Genomic DNA, 17,575 nt, shown 5'->3' with positions numbered 1-17,575 from the left:
GAAAGAGATACACAAGTGATTGTAGCTGCATGAGAGATGGATCGTGTGTATGTGTGTGTGCGCATGTGCTTGCAGGGTGCAGGTGTGTCCACATTAACATTGCATGAATAACTTTGTCTCCCGGAAAGAATATTCTGAATCTACGACAGCGATGAAGATGATTGCCGGACGAAAAGTCACAATACAATATGGCCATTATAACAACAACACTTGAGGACTAAAGTTAGCAGAGGACAATAATAGTTTTTTTTTTCCAAGAATGCAATTATTATGATCACACCTGTATTGAAAAAAAAACATGTCTTTGAATGTGAGTTGCGTCACCTTCTGTCCCGGCTGCGAGACCTGTGAGATCGATGGCTCCTGCCTCTGTCTCTATCAGTACTCCTTTTTCGACGAGAAGAAGCCTGGGACGAACTGCTGCTGGAACGCTTTCTTCGCCTGAAACATGAACAAGAATCAGCTGATGGATTTAACCACGACAACCAAGCATCAGTCAGACTTGAGGAAGTCTAATTCTGAGAAGTAGTTTCACATATTACAGCAGAGAAATACATGGCTGATTTGCCTCCATATTCCCCTGTATAGCACAAGTTAATGAATCTGACAAAAAAATCATGTTTCTCTTGTTCTAATTAAGATGTCAATTCAAAAACCATAGCACAAATCTTCCATTAGCAACAATTTTGCATGAGGAAATACAGTTGTCTGAAGCCCTGCAGGACCATTCAGTCTGCCCTACAGATCCTCCACAGGGGCGGTTTGGTGTTCGGCTCTTTCATGTAGTGACTGCGGTGTGAGCGGCATCGTGTTTTCAAACGCAACTCGTGCAGCGTTTGTATTGATATCAAGACGCAGGAAACAATTGCAGTGGTGTTTGAAAATCCAGTCTATATGAAAACCTTTCTTCATCCTGGCTATAACACACCAAAATTGCAGAACTTTTTTGTCAGATATAGTAAACAAATCCTCTGTCGTGTGGGAGATTTGTAAGATAAAAAAGGGGATGAAAACAACACGAGTAAGAGAGATACAGAAGTATAAGACATAATTTGTACACTTGCGGTGGCAAAGAAGAGAGATATTGGATTCATAAGGATGTATCCAAGCAGCGCCTCGCGTAGATTCAACCTCACACAACAGCAAACTGGTGATAAAAGGAAAGGGATGGAAGCGCACGAGCAAATATAAAAGTAATATACTGAATCAGAATGATCTTTTTTTTTAGTTTTATCAAAAACTAATGGCGACCAGGGTCCTCTTTAAAATTCCCATTTTAAAAAGACACAATTTTACCATGTTTTAGGTCGTAGTTTAACCCAATACTACTGCCTTGGATTTATTATATCTATGTGAATTGACATTTGAAAATTTATTGATCACAATTACCTCAATCAGACTGCAGGTGGCGATAGCATTGCAGAGATCCTATAACACACGGCGTGAGAAAAGCTTTCGTAAACCCTGATGAAACTACAGAACACTGCCAAAATCTAATCACTTCTAAAGAAGAATCCTGAAAGATTCATCACTGAGAATGGCACACTGCAACAATACCTCACACAAAAAACATCTTTTGCTCATCTGGTGCCTCTTTTTTGCCCTTTTCAAGCAACATTGATCAGCAGAAATAGAGACAAAAGCTTTGTCAATCAAGTGAGATACAGAAGAGAAGAGGGAAAAAAACAAGTTGAGGACTACTACATTAGGACCTTTTTGAGTGAAGCACAATTTCTAGCCTTAAAATGTATAATCCTATTTGTGGAGTCATCTGGATCATTAAAACAGAAAGAAATCATAATCTACTAGTAGTTATAAAGTGTCAAACAAATTACCAGACATGAAAAAAACTACATTCGATGAGTTCAAATCTTTCCATGGCTCATGTTTTTGTGCTTTTGCTACATGATAAGGCTGGCTACATCTTGACTCTAGTGTGCTTCTTAAAGCATCTTAAAATGAAAACAAGCTTTCACACCTTGTTTAAAAGGCTGGGTAGATTGAACATGTTACTTTCTAAGCGGCAGACTCAAAAGAATGGTTCATAAGGACATGATTTGACATGCAAAACTTTAGAGTTGTTATTGTTGTTTACTCAAATATGGTTTACAAGGCAGGAAAATGACGTTGTCCAAGGTTGTTGATAAAAATGCATCAGTTAACAGACGAGACTATGGTTCCAGGGTTTTCACTGCTTACACCTCGGCTCCCGACACTGACAAGCAGTGACTTCCCATCAGCGGTAATGGACCTTGACCAAGCCTCATAAATAATTACCATCAACTGGCCTTGTCTGAACAGCAACACACAGCCGGTGGCAGCTGTGGATGGATGGAGTAGGCCAGGTCCATCCACTGGCCACTTGTAAAGATATCAGATAATTGCTGAACCACCTCCTTCCTTCGGTGCTGATAAATAACAAAGTGTGGCATGAGCACCGGGGCCAAGGTGATATTAATCATGGCCTAATTTTGTGTGAATTATTACAAGGAGCAAATTCCTCAATTCTTGTTTCCATCTAATTATCTTGAACAAGAGCCAAAAGAATAAAAATCATGAGAGCAGAGCCAAACTGTCGCTGCTGTGCCAGAGGCAAAGATAAGTCTGATAATAACCACGCTGAGGGCCTGGATCTGGATTTAATTAAACCAAGGGGGAGTGCTCTCTGATGCAAATTGTCAAAATTTGTTATTTTCTTTTTGTGCCCGCATAAAGCGTTGATCATGTTGTTTTTCAACCTGGTAACATAGAACCATAATTCACTGGTTAGTAAGAGGGCTAGGCAGCACAGCAGGATAGATTCATCACAGAACAAGAGCAGAGGGAACAGCAGACAGGTCATACTATAAGTATGACTGCAGAAATAAGCTGAGCCATAAGGAAGAAAACGTTCCACAACGGCTGAATGATTGAATGAAATCGGTCAGTGTAAACTGATGATAATCAATGACAGGGTGTAAAAATTAATGCATCAAACTACAGATCAATGTTCTTGGGAGCGGGAATTGGAATATGTTTCTGTTGTACATTCCACACCGTTATTTGCCAGCTAGGGATCAACCAAAATAAATCTACATAATCTGGGTGAAGGAATTTTTGGTCAGCCGAAAATATTAAGACCCAGCACCAATCTTGAGCGACAATGACGCAGTTGAAAAACATGACCTTCCATTAGCCACTAAACACAGACCTCATAACAGTGACACCACCAAATAATTACTGTCCTACCTACATACTGCATGTACTCACTCTGCAACGCCCAGGAAAACAGGAAAGCTTCAAGATTGAATATGCAGAATGCATAAGACTTTTTTTTCCATCTTCGTATCTGAGTCCATCTTAAATCTGAGTGAAGATCACTTCATCAAAATATAGCAGTTGTTCGTGAACAAGACTCATGCTTTGCCATCCCATTTTTTTTTCAAGATAGAGTTATCAGGCGTTCAGCAGCTCTAAACCTAACCCACAACACTGAACTACAGTTCACATATTATCTTACGCAGCTTCAAAGTTCCATCAAGTTCAATGCAAAAATGTGACTATACTACAGAAGTACTGGGTCTTGTATAAACAAAAGTTTCACATTCTACGCTCTACTGATACTTGCCTGCTTGTCACCCTAGCAAACTCATTCCTTGCAGACATTTCTCCAGCACAGAATCTTTTGCTTTAGACCGGTAACACAAAGTCTACATCAACAACAACAACTGAAATCCCAATGAAAATATCAGGACAGTTTGGCTAATAAGCAGTCTCTGGTCGACAATGATTCTTTCGAAAATCATGGCGAGAGAAAGCAAAAACTATGTTGCCCACCTAGGAATATGAGAGTAGATGTGGCCCTGGTACTGAAGTTGTGCACAAACACTTCGACACAGTGTGTGGTCGTCTCGAGGTGCAAGTAGTTTTCTCACCTTCTGTCTCTGGACCGTGATCGGCTCCTGCGACTGGACCTGTGGCTCCGGCTGCTGGTCACCTTGCTTCCAGAGGACGAGGACTTGGAGGAGGAGGAGGAGGACGAGCGGCGACGCTGCTTTTTCTTCTTCCTGCTGCGACTGTCATCCTCTCTGCTGGACGACCGACGACCCATCCTGAAAACTCAAACACGCCAAGACAATAAGTACACGCGGCGATTCTGCAGACAAACGAGTCACGCACAAAAAGCTGACTTTGTCACTTGAGGAAAGACAGCGGGGAATGAATGAGTTTGGGTTAGCTACGAAGCTAACAATGCTACCAACAAACACTAAACAGCGATATACCGATGCATTCAAGGCCGTATTAAGGTCAGTTCAACACCACAGATAGCTTTACACTACAGAAGGGGGGCCTGGTTTTTGTCAAATCGCTCATATCTCTGGTGAATTAAGCGCAAATCCCGCTGCTTACCTTTAAAACTGAGCTCCACCACGGCGCAGCACTGCACTACAAGACCACGCTAATCACACTCGCAGCATCGATGGCGTCAAGACAGCATATTCGAACTCAGAGCAGTCGATCGGGTCGCGGTGCATGGTGACATCTGAATCATCGTCTTCCTCAATAGTTCTTCCTTTCTTCACTGGAAAAACGTCAAATATTATATATAAATATTAGACAAAGTAAAATAGACAAAAATAAAAATATATATTAATTATACGCATGAAAGCACTGGATTTATGGTTATAATTGAGACAATTCACGTTTTCTAAATTTTAAATAAAAGGAAAACTACTAACGGACTCCACTGGTTTGTCGTCTGCAGTCAGCATTCATAGGTGTATAGTCATTAACAGTCATCGACAATTAGTTTTCTTAAATCGCACGAGAAAGTTTTTTGGAAAGGTGAAACAATACAATAAAGAAAACAATACAATAAATAAAAATCGACCAACCCAAGTGTATGAACCAAGCGATGCTTTTACAATCCATATTCACCGAATCAATTGAGTTTGGGAAAAATACGATGCATCCCGCAACAACTGGCCACTGACACTGCTCTGAAATGAAGCTGATGTTGTAGTAATTAATGCCTCGGGTTGGAGCCGAAACATCATTAATATTTCATGAGGGGTAATAGTTAAAGGCCGTGAGTGGAAATGGTGCTTTTTATAGATTGTCAATAACACGCTTAATTTTCCATTAAATTCCCCATGACGTGTCCATAATCCCTCTCTATCCGCTTCCCAGTCGGGAGATGTGCTGCATCCTTTGGTCCTCGCGCTTAATTGGCCCGTTTCTCCTCCTCCACCACAACCGAAACCTTGTTTATTTATTTATTTTTTCCTCACACACACAATTATTTCAGCGGAAAATAGTGTGTTTAAAAACTCTTAATTAGTCAGCCCACTGGCAACGATCCGCAAGAGGCTCTATAATTAAATGTTTAGCTGCTATTTACCATCTTAATGGCTTATAAAATGTCCACTGAGGATTAATATTAAGCGATATGGTTAATGATGGAATCGCGGCGCAGGACACCGTTTAATATCCTGCAATTGGCCTTTAATGTTTCGCTAATCGCGCCTTTTTTGGTTTAAATTAATCAAATTGACGTATTGTTACAATACTTTTTCTTGATTTCGGATATAAATTGCGCAGTTGTGAATGTATTATTTTCAGTAAAAGCATATGTGACTCAGTGTGGGCCTCGGATGACTTGCATGGACGTCACCCGGCTCATCGTCCCGCAGCACATTTAAACTTGACCTTCCACGGCTGACCACGCACGAGCTTGTCACGCACAAATGGGGGATAACAGTGTATCGTTTGTCTTTCGTGAGGCTTATTTCAAAATCAAACGGACATTTGGAAGCTTGAAGTGGAATGACTCCTGCACTGAAATGAAAACTGACTTCATTCTTGCTATTAACTCAATAAATAAATAAATATAAAATACACATTAATAAATAAACATCCTTAACTATCATGGAAGATCTAAACTGATAAATAATTAGTATTAATAAACAAGAAATGAATAATTCAACAGCATATTAGTCACCAGTTATATTCTAATGAAGACACTGGTGTTGGGCAACCAAGTGTTTTTGGCAGGTCCGTAAATTTGACTTGCTACTCATGTTTGACCAAAATCGGTGACCCTACATGTTATATGAAGCAACAGCCATGACAACAGGGATGCGGCAAATCTCTTGGAAATATAAGAAAACACAGGTAAAAGCTCAGTCCAGTCTTTGTAGTCCAGCCTCAGTTGAAGCCTTGCTCAAGGTCTTCTTCCCCTCAAAGGCTTGCAATCGGCTTTTAAAGAGCTTAATGTGGTTTTGTTTTGGTCCCCCAAACTAGGCTTGACCTTGACCTATGGGCTCACCTGCTTGTCATCTTCACATCTGAGTCATCTATTGCACCTGTCTATCCCCTGACCACCTTCATCATGAAGCTTATGCTGAGACTGTTTACTGGATTTTTTTTCTCTGTCTCTTAAGTTCAGTAACTATTTTTGGTCTGGACCCCAGTGGACTTACACCAATTTTGTTTTTTTCTGGGCCACCTCAAAGTCTTGGCCGTGTCTTGAATCAAGTCCTTGGTCCCATCTCCTTTAGTCTCTCAGCCCTTTCTTGGAAGGTAGGGTTAGAAAAGCCTTGCTCTTTTCTTCCACTAAGCTGCTTGAAGTTTTTGTCCTTGTCTCATGGCGGCCCAGAAAACTCTCAGACTTGCGTTGGCTCTTTAAACTCTTCTCTCATGGCTGGAGCCTGTGCCAGTTCCTCACATGCTAAAACAGTGCTCTCTATATTGATCTGGATTTTGACTTGACCCTAAACGGACATCGAGACAGAGACAGTGTCTCCGATCAAAGATCTGAGCCTCGATGTGAACGTGCTGCTCTCCCCAAAGTTTTGGGGCAGGTCAGAGTCGCAGCCTCGGCTCGGTCCAGGATGAGCAGGTCGGGACCGCTCCACACGGAGTGCGCCAGGACTGCCGGTCCATGTTGCTTGCCTCGCTTGTCACTGGGTCTAAGCCCCACCCCTGCAGAGCGAGAGACAGATAAGAGAGTGAGGGAGGGAGAGAGAGAGACAGAGATACACGGCGTTCTCCCGGGTGTTTAAAAAACTAACTCGGGACAATAGCAGCGAATGAGCGCTTAATTAAATTAATTAGTCCTTCTTGTCAATCCGGGATGAATGGCCAATAGCTGCGGAGCCGCTGCTGCCTCATGTTTGGACTCTCTCTCCCTCTCGCTGGTGTATGAGTGAGGAGAAGGGGGGCTCGTCCCGGCATCCTGAGGGGAGGTAATTTGCACGGATCAAGGGGGCAAGGCGCCGCAAAGTATAAATACTGTGACTTCAATAGAGGATCACCAGCAGGTTCCCAACTCCGCAACCAAAGGAGGAGACTTTGGCGCACAAGACTCGTCCTTCTATATATTCTATTTGTTCCGCTTGGTCCAGAGTTGGCAGCATCACCTCATTTTCAAGAGGGTCGACATTCGAACCAGCCTCACCATTGATGTCTTAAGCTGAGCGGAGAGCGTGTGTGAGAGAGAGCGTGTGTGTGTGTGTGTGTGCGCGTGTGTGTTTCTCCACAAGAGAGAGAGAAGGCAGTGATGGAAGAGCTCACCGCTTTCGTGTCTAAGTCTTTCGATCAAAAAGTGAAGGAGAAGAAGGAGGTGATAACGTACAGGGAGGTGCTGGAGACCGGGTCCAACAGAACCGGGAGTAGAGACTCTTTATCCGGGGAGCCAGGCAGCCGCGAGGAGGCGGCCGTTCTCAGCCGGAGCATCGCGCTTTCTCCGGGCAGGGAGCCGGACATGATGAGCCCGGAGAGGATCCGGGACGCCGGGAGTCCCAAACTCATTGACGGTAAGAGCGAAGAGCTGTTTCCCACATGTGGAGTCGGCAGAGATCAGACAGTCTTCCGGAACACCTTCGTGGGGGACGCGACCGTTGGAACTTGTTCTGTGTCAGGAGCGCACGTTTTAGGTCTTAACATCAGTCTGAGACACGTCTTTGTCTTTTAAATGTACCTGAGGGTGGTTAGCGTTGTGTCTAGAATCCACCACAAAGCGATGCATATTATGCAGGATTATTACAATAATACAGTAATACAATATAAGGAAAAAAAAGTCATTCTATTTAAAACCAACCATTTTTATCTATTGTTTTGTCAAAAAGCAATATAATAATTTTGCAATCGTCTGAAAAATAAAGACAATATTTAATATTAAAATGTATATATATTTTTTACAATAACGTACTTGTTTCACATTAGACAAGGGAAATCAAACGAAACATTTGCCAATTGACAAATCTCTAAAAATGTAAACAAAACTTTTTAATGCATTTAAATCTCAATTCATGAGCGACCGAAAGTGTATTTTTAATGCAATAGAAAAACGCATATAGAACTGCTGTTCATTCCTTTTGTATTTTTGTCATCAACATTAACTCAATATTTTGCAGTGGGATCTAAAAGCAAATACTATTTCTGTAGAAAACAGTGGCGATGGGATCAAAGCCTGTTGGCGGTTTTTAAACAGAAATGTTGCGCAGGTAGATCGGAACCGTGACAAGCCTGGATCAGACACACACCAGTGGGCCCGTGTTGCATATTTATAAGCGTTTAATAATTAAAGAGCTTTATGTAGCTCTACAAAACATCCGATGCCTGATCGCTGTGATATTTTACAGAGCTGGGCCAAGTGCTTTATTCATTCCTACCACATAATGCTGCGATTTTCTTGCCTGACAGATACGCTTGATGTGGCTGAATTAAAAGGGAAAACACGGCGCTTCATCAGATTTTAACATAAACATTGTAGGCCAATTTAAAAATAAATCCTTGCAAGAGCTCTGATTCGATCCCCCCGTGTGCTGACTCGCAGGTACCACCGACGTGAAGGACCGGAAAGAAGACTCGAAGCCCATCGAGGACGAGACTCAGACCAAGATCAAGCAGAGGAGAAGTCGGACTAACTTCACACTAGAACAGCTCAACGAACTGGAGCGACTGTTTGACGAGACCCACTATCCGGACGCGTTCATGCGGGAGGAGTTGAGCCAGAGGCTGGGATTGTCCGAGGCCCGAGTGCAGGTCAGCACCGCAAATCCCGAACACACGCGGCATTCTTCCTCTTCTTCTTCTTTAACTTGTAATGTGACCGGGAAAAGACGTTTTTTATTTTTATTTTATTTTTTTACGAAAGTGTGCTTTTTAATTACAATATATAAATTTTATAATCATATAGCATATTTTCTGACTTCGGAAGACAAGTCATTCATTCTCCCACACCCATAAACAACACTTCCAATAAGAGTAACAACTGAGAATTATCGCTGTCCTTAAGTCAATTTCGTGAAAAAATAAAAACAAAAATGAAAAAAAATAAATAAATCAGCGGTTTAAGGAAACGAAGCATTTTAAAAAAATCTCTGACACTCTAAAAGGGGACACTTCACACGTTTTATACGACGGTGTTTAAGTATTTCATGCGTGACTCTGGTTAAACGCCTCGCTTCCATTCTCCACGTCTGTTGCTATTCATATTGTACACATTACAACTGAAATAAATACACAAGTAATGCCCCAAGTCAAGGCAACAGTTATGATTATTATTATTATTATATTATTATAAGATAGGAATAAGAAATAGGGATAAAGAAATTGGAAAAAGAAATAGTGTTCATTGGACACAGAAAAAAAGCTACGAATTACTTTACTGCCACAGTCATTTTAAAAATACAGTGACGTGGAAAACAATTTCTTCACAGGTTACAAACTTCGTCTGTAATAATAATAATAATAATAATAATAATAATAATAATAACAACAATAATAATTCGAGGGTGACTTTGAAAGGTGTCTGATGTGGTTGTATCACTGACGTGTTCCATTATTGTTGGTGCTGTTGGAGATGGTGACGGGAGCAACAATAACAAATATCAGAGCAAACATGAATCACTTTATCAGGAAGAATATTGATAGAAATTCACCGATTTAATTTAGAAATGTAGCTAATAATGCAGCAACAAATTATAAATGATTATCATTCAAGATTTTCAAGATGAACATTTCTGAAGCCACGTGCTTGACCTTTCCCGTCCATTTCAATATGACTTCCAAACGCTGCTTCCACTCTTCTTGGCCGTTTAATTAGTGGCTTAAATGAATCCGTGTTTTGATACTCAGCTGTAACAGACAAATATTTGCCCTCTGTGGTATGTTCCCATGCAGGGCCCTGGTGTCTGTCACGGGCCAAGACCATCTGCGCAGAAACCCTGTAAGACTTGAGTCGGTCAGGGAGGGGCGACACGAGGGGGGACAAGTCCCGGACAAACGTATCAAAACCCCATTCTACCCCATCCCCTACACTGCTGCATTTCTGTCCCGTATATGGCGGCAGATTCATAAAAAAGACCCCCAGAGGACCTTTATAAGCTGATCTCGAAGAGAAAAAATAAAGTGTTGCGGACAGGTTTTTGGGGGGTGAACTGGATTCTCCCCAATAAGGCGCATTGTATCCCGAACAAGCAGCACGGCTCAGGGATTTGCATAAATTATGTATTATTTTCTCTCCAGCGCTCCCTCCGTCCCTGCTGAAACACGATATCTGTCCAGTTGAAGCACCACACGTTACATCAGTCACTTAGAGAAAATAAAAAAACAACAACAATCCGCTCGAGTCGACGCTCTTATCAGTGAATCAGCGAGTGCGCGCCGAACAACTTCCGATTCCGCGCGGTCAATAGATGAAGCCACCTGACAACCGGATCGATGTCATAATTCCAATCACCTTCATGTAAATGAGGCTGCGAATTGACACGCTCTATTGTCGCACATTTCACCCCGAGCTTTGTCTGCCAGGCTCAATGGCCGCTCATAACGTCGTTTCATTCTCTGAGATGAACTTTGAGGTTTTATTTCCAGGTCTTTTTTTTGTGATATGGCGGTGATTGGACACAACTGCGGGGCTTTTAAGCGTTTCACTAACACGGATTTGTTTCCGCAGATGAGGGTAATTAATTTCATCGGTCGTTTAATGAGATGGAAAGAGAAGGAGGGACGCGCGCTCAGATCGCCCCGCGCTCATGTCCAAAACCATAATAGCATTTCGGCTATTCGATATCTGAGAGTCCAGTCAAGTCTGCAGGGACGCAGATCCATAGAAAGATGAAACCCACGCTGACAAGGTTATTTATTATGGTCCAAATGGTGCCGGGGTGTTTTCTCCTGCCATAAGAAGATGTTTCTCTTCCTCCTGCGCTGCGCCTTCTAGACCAAATGGAATCATTAAAATCTGGGGTTAAGCAGCACCATTCATATTTCAGTGCTCTCCTGGGACACTGTTTTTCTTTTTTTCTTTTCTTTTCTTTCTGTGGTTGTTGTCACTTTTAGAGGAATTACACACACGTCCTCACAAGCAGCTGCCAATCAGCGGGTCTCTAATTCATGTCTGTCCCTGCAGGTTTGGTTCCAGAACAGAAGAGCCAAATGCAGAAAGCAAGAGAACCAACTGCATAAAGGTACGACAGGTTATTGCATGAAATCAGTCTGTTGCACTCATACTGGAGGTGTCCTGCAGGCGGGTCCAAGTCGCACCTCAGGAACACACTGGCAGGGGAGTTGTTTGGGTTTTTTTTAACAGTACTTTATTGTATATCAACGAACCGCATTTCTTCTGACTTGGTTGACGATAACATGGCAAAGGCTACAGTTGCTAACAGATTTTTGTGGAAGGTCAATTTTCCTCCATCTAATTCTAATTGTGCCCCATTAATATCATGGAATTGTGTAAAAATACACAAAGAAAATAAGACTTATTTATCCGCAGGGCGGAATTCAAACTGGGACACTCGATGTAGCGAGCTAAGAAGCTACAGGAGAAACAAAACGTCAAATTTTTCAAACATTGCAAATCTGCTTGATTTGAAAGATGGATGCCATGATAGTGTAAGGACGTGTTCAGGTGCATTCCAGTTCCATTGTATTTCTGCCTCACGTCCTGCTTACTTCCCTCGTAGCTTTACGTTCTAACACAGGACGAGAAGATAATGTCAGGAATCTGCGCACACCATTCAACAGATACCAATGTCACGACAAACAAAAGCCCAAAACAAGCCCCTGAAAGTTGAAGCTCCATGTTAACATTCACCAAAGTCCAGAAAAGCCTTGGATCCACCCAACACCAGATTAACAAAAGTCTCAATAGCATGGCTGTTAGCAAAATACTGTGCAGCGTTACGGTCACTCCGCGCTCCAGAATGCTACACGCACGGGCCAGTACCACCACGATGTTTAGCTTCTCACATAATGGCGTACACAATGAAACACAACTGTTTTACTTTGAGGAGAGTGTGATGTCATACAAGGAGGAGACAAAGATGACCTTTACTCAAGAAAATCTTTTTACTGCATGCATAGTCTGCTTAGGTTCTCCAAAATACAGTGCAGTGAAGCCAAGAATCTGAGCAGTGATGAGCAAACAGACACAGTAGTTTTCTCAGTGAAATGAATTCAGACTCTCTAACAAATTCATCCTTGTTTTCAGCTCCTAGCACACGTTAGTTGCGCGTCTATTCTTTTCTGTTCTCCACACTCCAACCCAGGCATCCTGAGCTATCTGGGTCACCTATTTCCAATTAATTATGCCATCAAAAGCTCTTTGATTTCTCATTAAAGTTTACTCTTACTGCTCGTTAATGAGTCCTACACTCAGCTCTCTTTATTTGGAATAATCTTTTCATGATCATCCATTTTTTTTCCCTGTGTGTTAGGAGTTCTGATTGGAGCGGCGAATCAGTTTGAAGCCTGTCGTGTAGCGCCATATGTCAACGTGGGGGCTTTACGGATGCCATTCCAACAGGCAAGTTACTTTGAAATGTCTCATCTTGAAAAAAACAGAACCAATTCCCGGACTGCAGTCTTGGCTGAGGCTCTTGTCCAAGTGCTATGCAGAGACTCCAAATCAAATGTAGGGGGTAACTAAACTCTTATTACCACACTGGCGGCGCTGCTGTGCCAACACAGTGGGGCCTGTCAAACCCCAAACTGTATCCGTTTTCTTTTGCTTTGGCTCTGCTGCATTAATGAACATAACTGCTGATACGATTCAAATATGACGGGCTGAGCTGGTGGAGCGGTTGGCTGGCACTCGTAGTTGATCAAGCACATGGAACCAACAACCGATTCTCTTATTTATAGCAACATGTTGTGACATCACGCCACATAAACATGTCGAACTAAATAATATTTAACATTTCGTTTTTTACGCATATTTTTTGTAACTGGCGACAACACATTTTTAATAAAACTGAAATGACAAACCCCGCCTGTGGTCTTGTCCCCAACAAACAAGACCTCATGTACGACTTGTATGCTGTTGCAAGTTATCAAAGTTTAGAAAGAGGTGAACTTCAACTGTTCATTTCAATCTGAGGTCTTATGTGACCTCAGATTAAAGCGTGATGATGTAGATTTGTTATAAAGGCTGAGGTTATTTATCATTCATGAACAAAAACATTTATGTCAGTAGAATTGTTCTGTTGCCATTAAACTAAAATGGCATGTTTCTGCAGACTAAAGGATGTGAAAGGAAAATCTAAATCTATTGTCCGATAATAATAATTAACTTACAATCACTACGTATTTAATACGTTTAATATGTGCAAGATCAGTGTCTACGTTCTGTGAGTAGCATCGAGTCCTACTGATGATACATATACTTGTAATGTTACAAAGAACTTCTCAGCTTTGGCTTTTTAACTTGTGCTGACTTGGTTGATGAATGGAAAGAGTAAAAATGTATGACAACACGATGCATTTGAAAATGATCCACTGTGTCTGTGTGTGTGTGAAAGCAACGAAACGTGATGTTGTGCAACAAAGTCAGCAACCTAGTTAACGCATGTTCTCCCCTTCTCTCCCCCACGTGGTCCCGTCTTGTAGGATAGTCACGTGCCGCCCTTCTCCTTTCAGGTGCAGGCGCAGCTGCAGCTGGACAGCGCCGTAGCGCATGCGCAGCACCACTTGCACTCTCACCTGGCCGCGCACGCGCCCTACATGATGTTCCCGGCGCCGCCGTTCGGTTTGCCCCTGGCGACGCTCGCGGCGGAGTCGGCGTCCGCGGCGTCCGTGGTCGCCGCCGCCGCCGCCGCCAAGACCACCAGCAAGAACTCGAGCATCGCCGACCTGAGACTGAAGGCCAAGAAACACACGGCCGCGCTCGGACTGTGACGCCAGGTGAGCGCGTTGACGGTGGGCGCGCACGGCTTGTGGGGCGCGTCGCCGAGGCGCCATGAACTCTTCCAGAAATGGACCCGCTGAGGAAACGCCAACCAAGGACCATATTTATGTTTTTCTAAGTGAAGGACTGTGAGTATAACTATACAGATATAGGCTATTTATGGATAAAAGAGAAGAGACTGTGACTCAATAGCCAACACGGATTTTTGTACGCCAAAAAAAAAAAAAAAAAGGCTGAAGAGGAGGAGGACCTTGCAGCTGGGACGGTGGAGACTTTGTCAAACAAGGCGAACCATTTCTGCAGTCGTTTTGCTTTAATAGTATATATTATTCATGGGATGATTTCAACCAACAGAGGCTGGCCTCGTTATTTCTCAATCACGTCCTCTGTAATTAAAGGACTCGATAATAATATTTGAAGTGTTTATCCCCGCTGTTTTTATTTTTATTTTTGCCTCAGCAGTGTTTGCATGAGTCTGTCCTCACGGATGACGTAATATGAGCCATCTCACCTCCATCGAGCCCTCTGGACCGTGGAGGCGCGGCAGCAGAAGTGTGACATCATTTTAAATGTATATGATCATTTTTGCCAGGACGGTTCGTCAGAGATCAAACCAAACTGGTACCGACACGTGTAAGATATGTTTATAAACATACGAAAACACTTATTTTTAATTCCGACGGGCTTCAAAAACGCTCTGCTGGGAACATTTGTATTTCGCTTTATTTCCCTGTATGAAAAGAGCATATGCTTTCTGTATGTAACGTTGGTGTTTTTATAACAGTGAAAGTGGACTTATACCTGAGGCACGGGTTTCTTAAAAAAAAAGAACGAAAAAGAAAAGAAAAACGTTTTTTTTTCCTTCCATCACATGTGAAAAGTGGATCCACATGATCAAAATGTTTTCGTTCCATTAATAAATTAACAAGGTTTTCTGTACATTTTTTTCACCATAGTCTATTACAATTATTATGAATATAACGGCGGTAATTCTAATTAACAGCGCTGGTAACCCCTGGAGTGAAGTCAGTGTTTTAATAATTCATGCAGGAGTCACAGATCTGATGGGCCTGTTTAGTCAGGAACACGTGCGTCTGATGCCTTTCCTTTGCCAAAGCCATGTATTATTTATCAACATTTTAGGGAGGAGAGCTCTGGATGCAACATATTCATGTTGACAGTAAAAACGCACGGTCGCCTTTCTTTCATATAGACCTCATTTGCATATATGTTTAAATGAGAGAGTAATTCAATTATCTCGGACCCATGAGCCCTGCAATAATGGTATTTTTCCCTCAGATGAATCAGCCTGACCTTTAATTGATTAATTGCTTTTCTTGTAGGCGTGTTAGTTACGGCGGAATTTACATGTTACTAAGTGGTGCCAAGTGGTGATGGTCATGTATAAGGGAAGCTCAGTTGTGAAGCTTCAGCCCACGTAAAGCAGGCGAGCAAAACTGGCATGTATTCGCAGCACTTGTCTCACACTTTCTCCTGATTTATTCGCTGACATCTTAACCGCCTCTTATTGAACATTTCATAAACACCTGACACGCGCAGGCCCGCAATCATACGAGTCCAGATCGCGTTACTCTTCCGACGCTCCCGCACGAAAACACGACGTCTTCAGCGATTCATTCATCCTCATCTGACTGGAGTCCGCGCCGCTGTCTGCTGCGCGTGTGTGTGTCGTGCAGTTTGGGGCAGGATTGAGACGCCAAAACTATTGAGTTATTGACCGCCAGCCTCGCCAGGAATGGAGGAGACGGAACTGGGAAACTGAGGAAGGCGGGCACGCGCACGGCTGCCCGGTCCCGGGCGGGCGCACGCACGCAACACCTACTGTCGACCCGCACGTGAATTCCGTGATTCGACACCGTGGGGGTTGAGCTCAGACGAACAGTATAACTGGACGATGACGAAGATGGCGCTTACAACACAATTAGCACGTGCTATATTAATATTTCCAGTAAAAAAAAAGAAAGAAAGTTTGTTTGTCAATTTGCTTTTAAAGTTGATTCGACTAAATAAAACAGAAATACACAACGTTCCAGCAATGTATTTACAATAATCCTAGAATACTTCTTTTGAATTGGATGATGCCAATTGTCATAAATAATTTTCAAGTTCCACGATATTATCAGCTGCAAAATGACTGATTAAGAATATATATAATATATTATGTGGTTGATTATCACTATTTACTCCAGACATGGAACTAACCTCCCCAGACTTTTTTTTATTGATTACTCCAGATACTGAGACAAAAATATTTGAAATAAATAAATAAATAAAAATTTTAATTAAAATTAAAATTTGGATCTGTTTGGATCTCTGTGACTGTGATATTCCTGGGTGTCAGATATTAACTTCAGCTCATGAGCATGTGGATCTCAAAGTCAGAGGATCACCTCCATTGTGTGTGTATACTGTGATCGGATCGTTCGACGTCGTAGTGGTGACGATGAGAGCACGATCAGCTCTGAGCTCAGTATGCGGAGGTGTGGCAGCTAAAGTGGAGGGTCCTCTGCTCTGAGGGGCCCAGGAGACAATGAGACGGGGACACACAAGTGTTCTTCTGATTAGACAGAGAGACGACCAGTGCTCTCACTCTCCTCTCAACACACTCTCCTGACACACACCCCCACGCAGCCAGCCAGGAGCCAGCCATGCAGGCTCTGTCCACACACTCTTTCCTCACTCACACACACACACACACACACAGGGAGCTTCCTTAAATGACAGAATGGTCACATGTGTGTCAGTAGAAGAATAAGGTATCGATCGAAGACAACAGTGCGATTCCATTGGAAACAATAATCCTTGTCTGCAGTCCTTCGAGAATCACATGTGTGCAGCCATTCTAGAGCTCCTCTGTTCAGGGACATGCTCACAGACTTGATTTTTACCCCATAAATATCCTTCCTTATACGCAAGAAAGATGAAAAAGCTGCTGTAAAGACCCTATGATTATAGAATCAAGACATAGCATCAGGTGAAAGTTGAGACATGAAATGAGATGTAGTGATTCAAAGCTTGGTTTAGCAAAGGAAAACTCACAGTAGATGCATGACTGAGTTTACTGCTGTCTTGAAGGCAGTACTTGGTTAAACAGAAATCACAGAGCATACGACGGCCAACTGTGGTCCAGTGGAATTTGTCATCAATAATGCATAAGCACTTGAAAATAAAGCCTACACAAACCGATGGCCAGTCCAAAAGCCCGCTTCCTCACACACTCAGCTGGCCGCGGCCTGGTGAGTCACAGCAGCACTCCACGTCATGATACGCTTCATATCAACTGGTGCTGTCTACTTGCTATATTTACCGCTCCATAACCCCCGGGACAAATACTCACTGGCTCCTTTGGCCTTTTATCAAATTAGGGCAAACAAAGAC

At 42.6% G+C, this 17,575-nt stretch overlaps 2 protein-coding genes across 4 annotated transcripts in view; one reads left to right on the top strand and one right to left on the bottom strand.

The window, feature by feature from the left end:
* The window catches only part of rsrc1 (arginine/serine-rich coiled-coil 1), a 172,146-nt gene that overhangs the window by 87,379 nt on the left and 67,192 nt on the right, over positions 1–17,575 (bottom strand). The window contains exons 2-6 of one of the 2 annotated variants that reach the window (XM_053872032.1): positions 7,616–7,892; positions 6,462–6,963; positions 4,390–4,561; positions 3,915–4,098; positions 325–441 (exon numbers count right to left, since the gene is read on the bottom strand). In XM_053872032.1, the coding sequence (XP_053728007.1) occupies positions 325–441; positions 3,915–4,090 (293 nt within the window). In that variant the 5' untranslated portion in view covers positions 4,091–4,098; positions 4,390–4,561; positions 6,462–6,963; positions 7,616–7,892. The remainder of the gene's footprint in view (positions 1–324; positions 442–3,914; positions 4,099–4,389; positions 4,562–6,461; positions 6,964–7,615; positions 7,893–17,575) is intronic. The other variant, XM_053872033.1, reaches the window with a different exon arrangement.
* On the top strand, positions 7,112–14,523 carry shox2 (short stature homeobox 2). 2 transcript variants are annotated; one of them, XM_053872035.1, is made up of 5 exons: positions 7,112–7,796; positions 8,819–9,027; positions 11,399–11,456; positions 12,708–12,796; positions 13,909–14,523. In XM_053872035.1, exons 1-5 carry the CDS (start codon positions 7,541–7,543, stop codon positions 14,164–14,166), a joined length of 870 nt encoding a protein of 289 aa, XP_053728010.1. In that variant the 5' UTR covers positions 7,112–7,540; the 3' UTR covers positions 14,167–14,523. The 2 variants fall into 2 exon arrangements, with proteins under 2 accessions (XP_053728010.1, XP_053728009.1); XM_053872034.1 differs by having other exon boundaries at positions 13,879–14,523.

Source organism: Synchiropus splendidus, chromosome 8 (assembly GCF_027744825.2).
Source record: "Synchiropus splendidus isolate RoL2022-P1 chromosome 8, RoL_Sspl_1.0, whole genome shotgun sequence".
In the NCBI taxonomy this organism is placed as follows: Eukaryota; Metazoa; Chordata; class Actinopteri; order Syngnathiformes; family Callionymidae; genus Synchiropus; species Synchiropus splendidus.
The sequence above is the reverse complement of the archived record's forward strand: the minus strand, read 5'-3'. Positions and strand labels throughout refer to the sequence as shown.

What these genes read in the sequence shown, in the direction of transcription:
- shox2 (XM_053872034.1), top strand. Translation starts at nt 7,541, where the DNA reads ATGGAAGAGCTCACCGCTTTCGTGTCTAAGTCTTTCGATCAAAAAGTG. An exon ending in TGTCCGAGGCCCGAGTGCAG is followed by an intron (nt 9,028 to 11,398) that starts GTCAGCACCGCA and finishes CTGTCCCTGCAG; the next exon opens with GTTTGGTTCCAGAACAGAAG. An exon ending in TACGGATGCCATTCCAACAG is followed by an intron (nt 12,797 to 13,878) that starts GCAAGTTACTTT and finishes CCCGTCTTGTAG; the next exon opens with GATAGTCACGTGCCGCCCTT.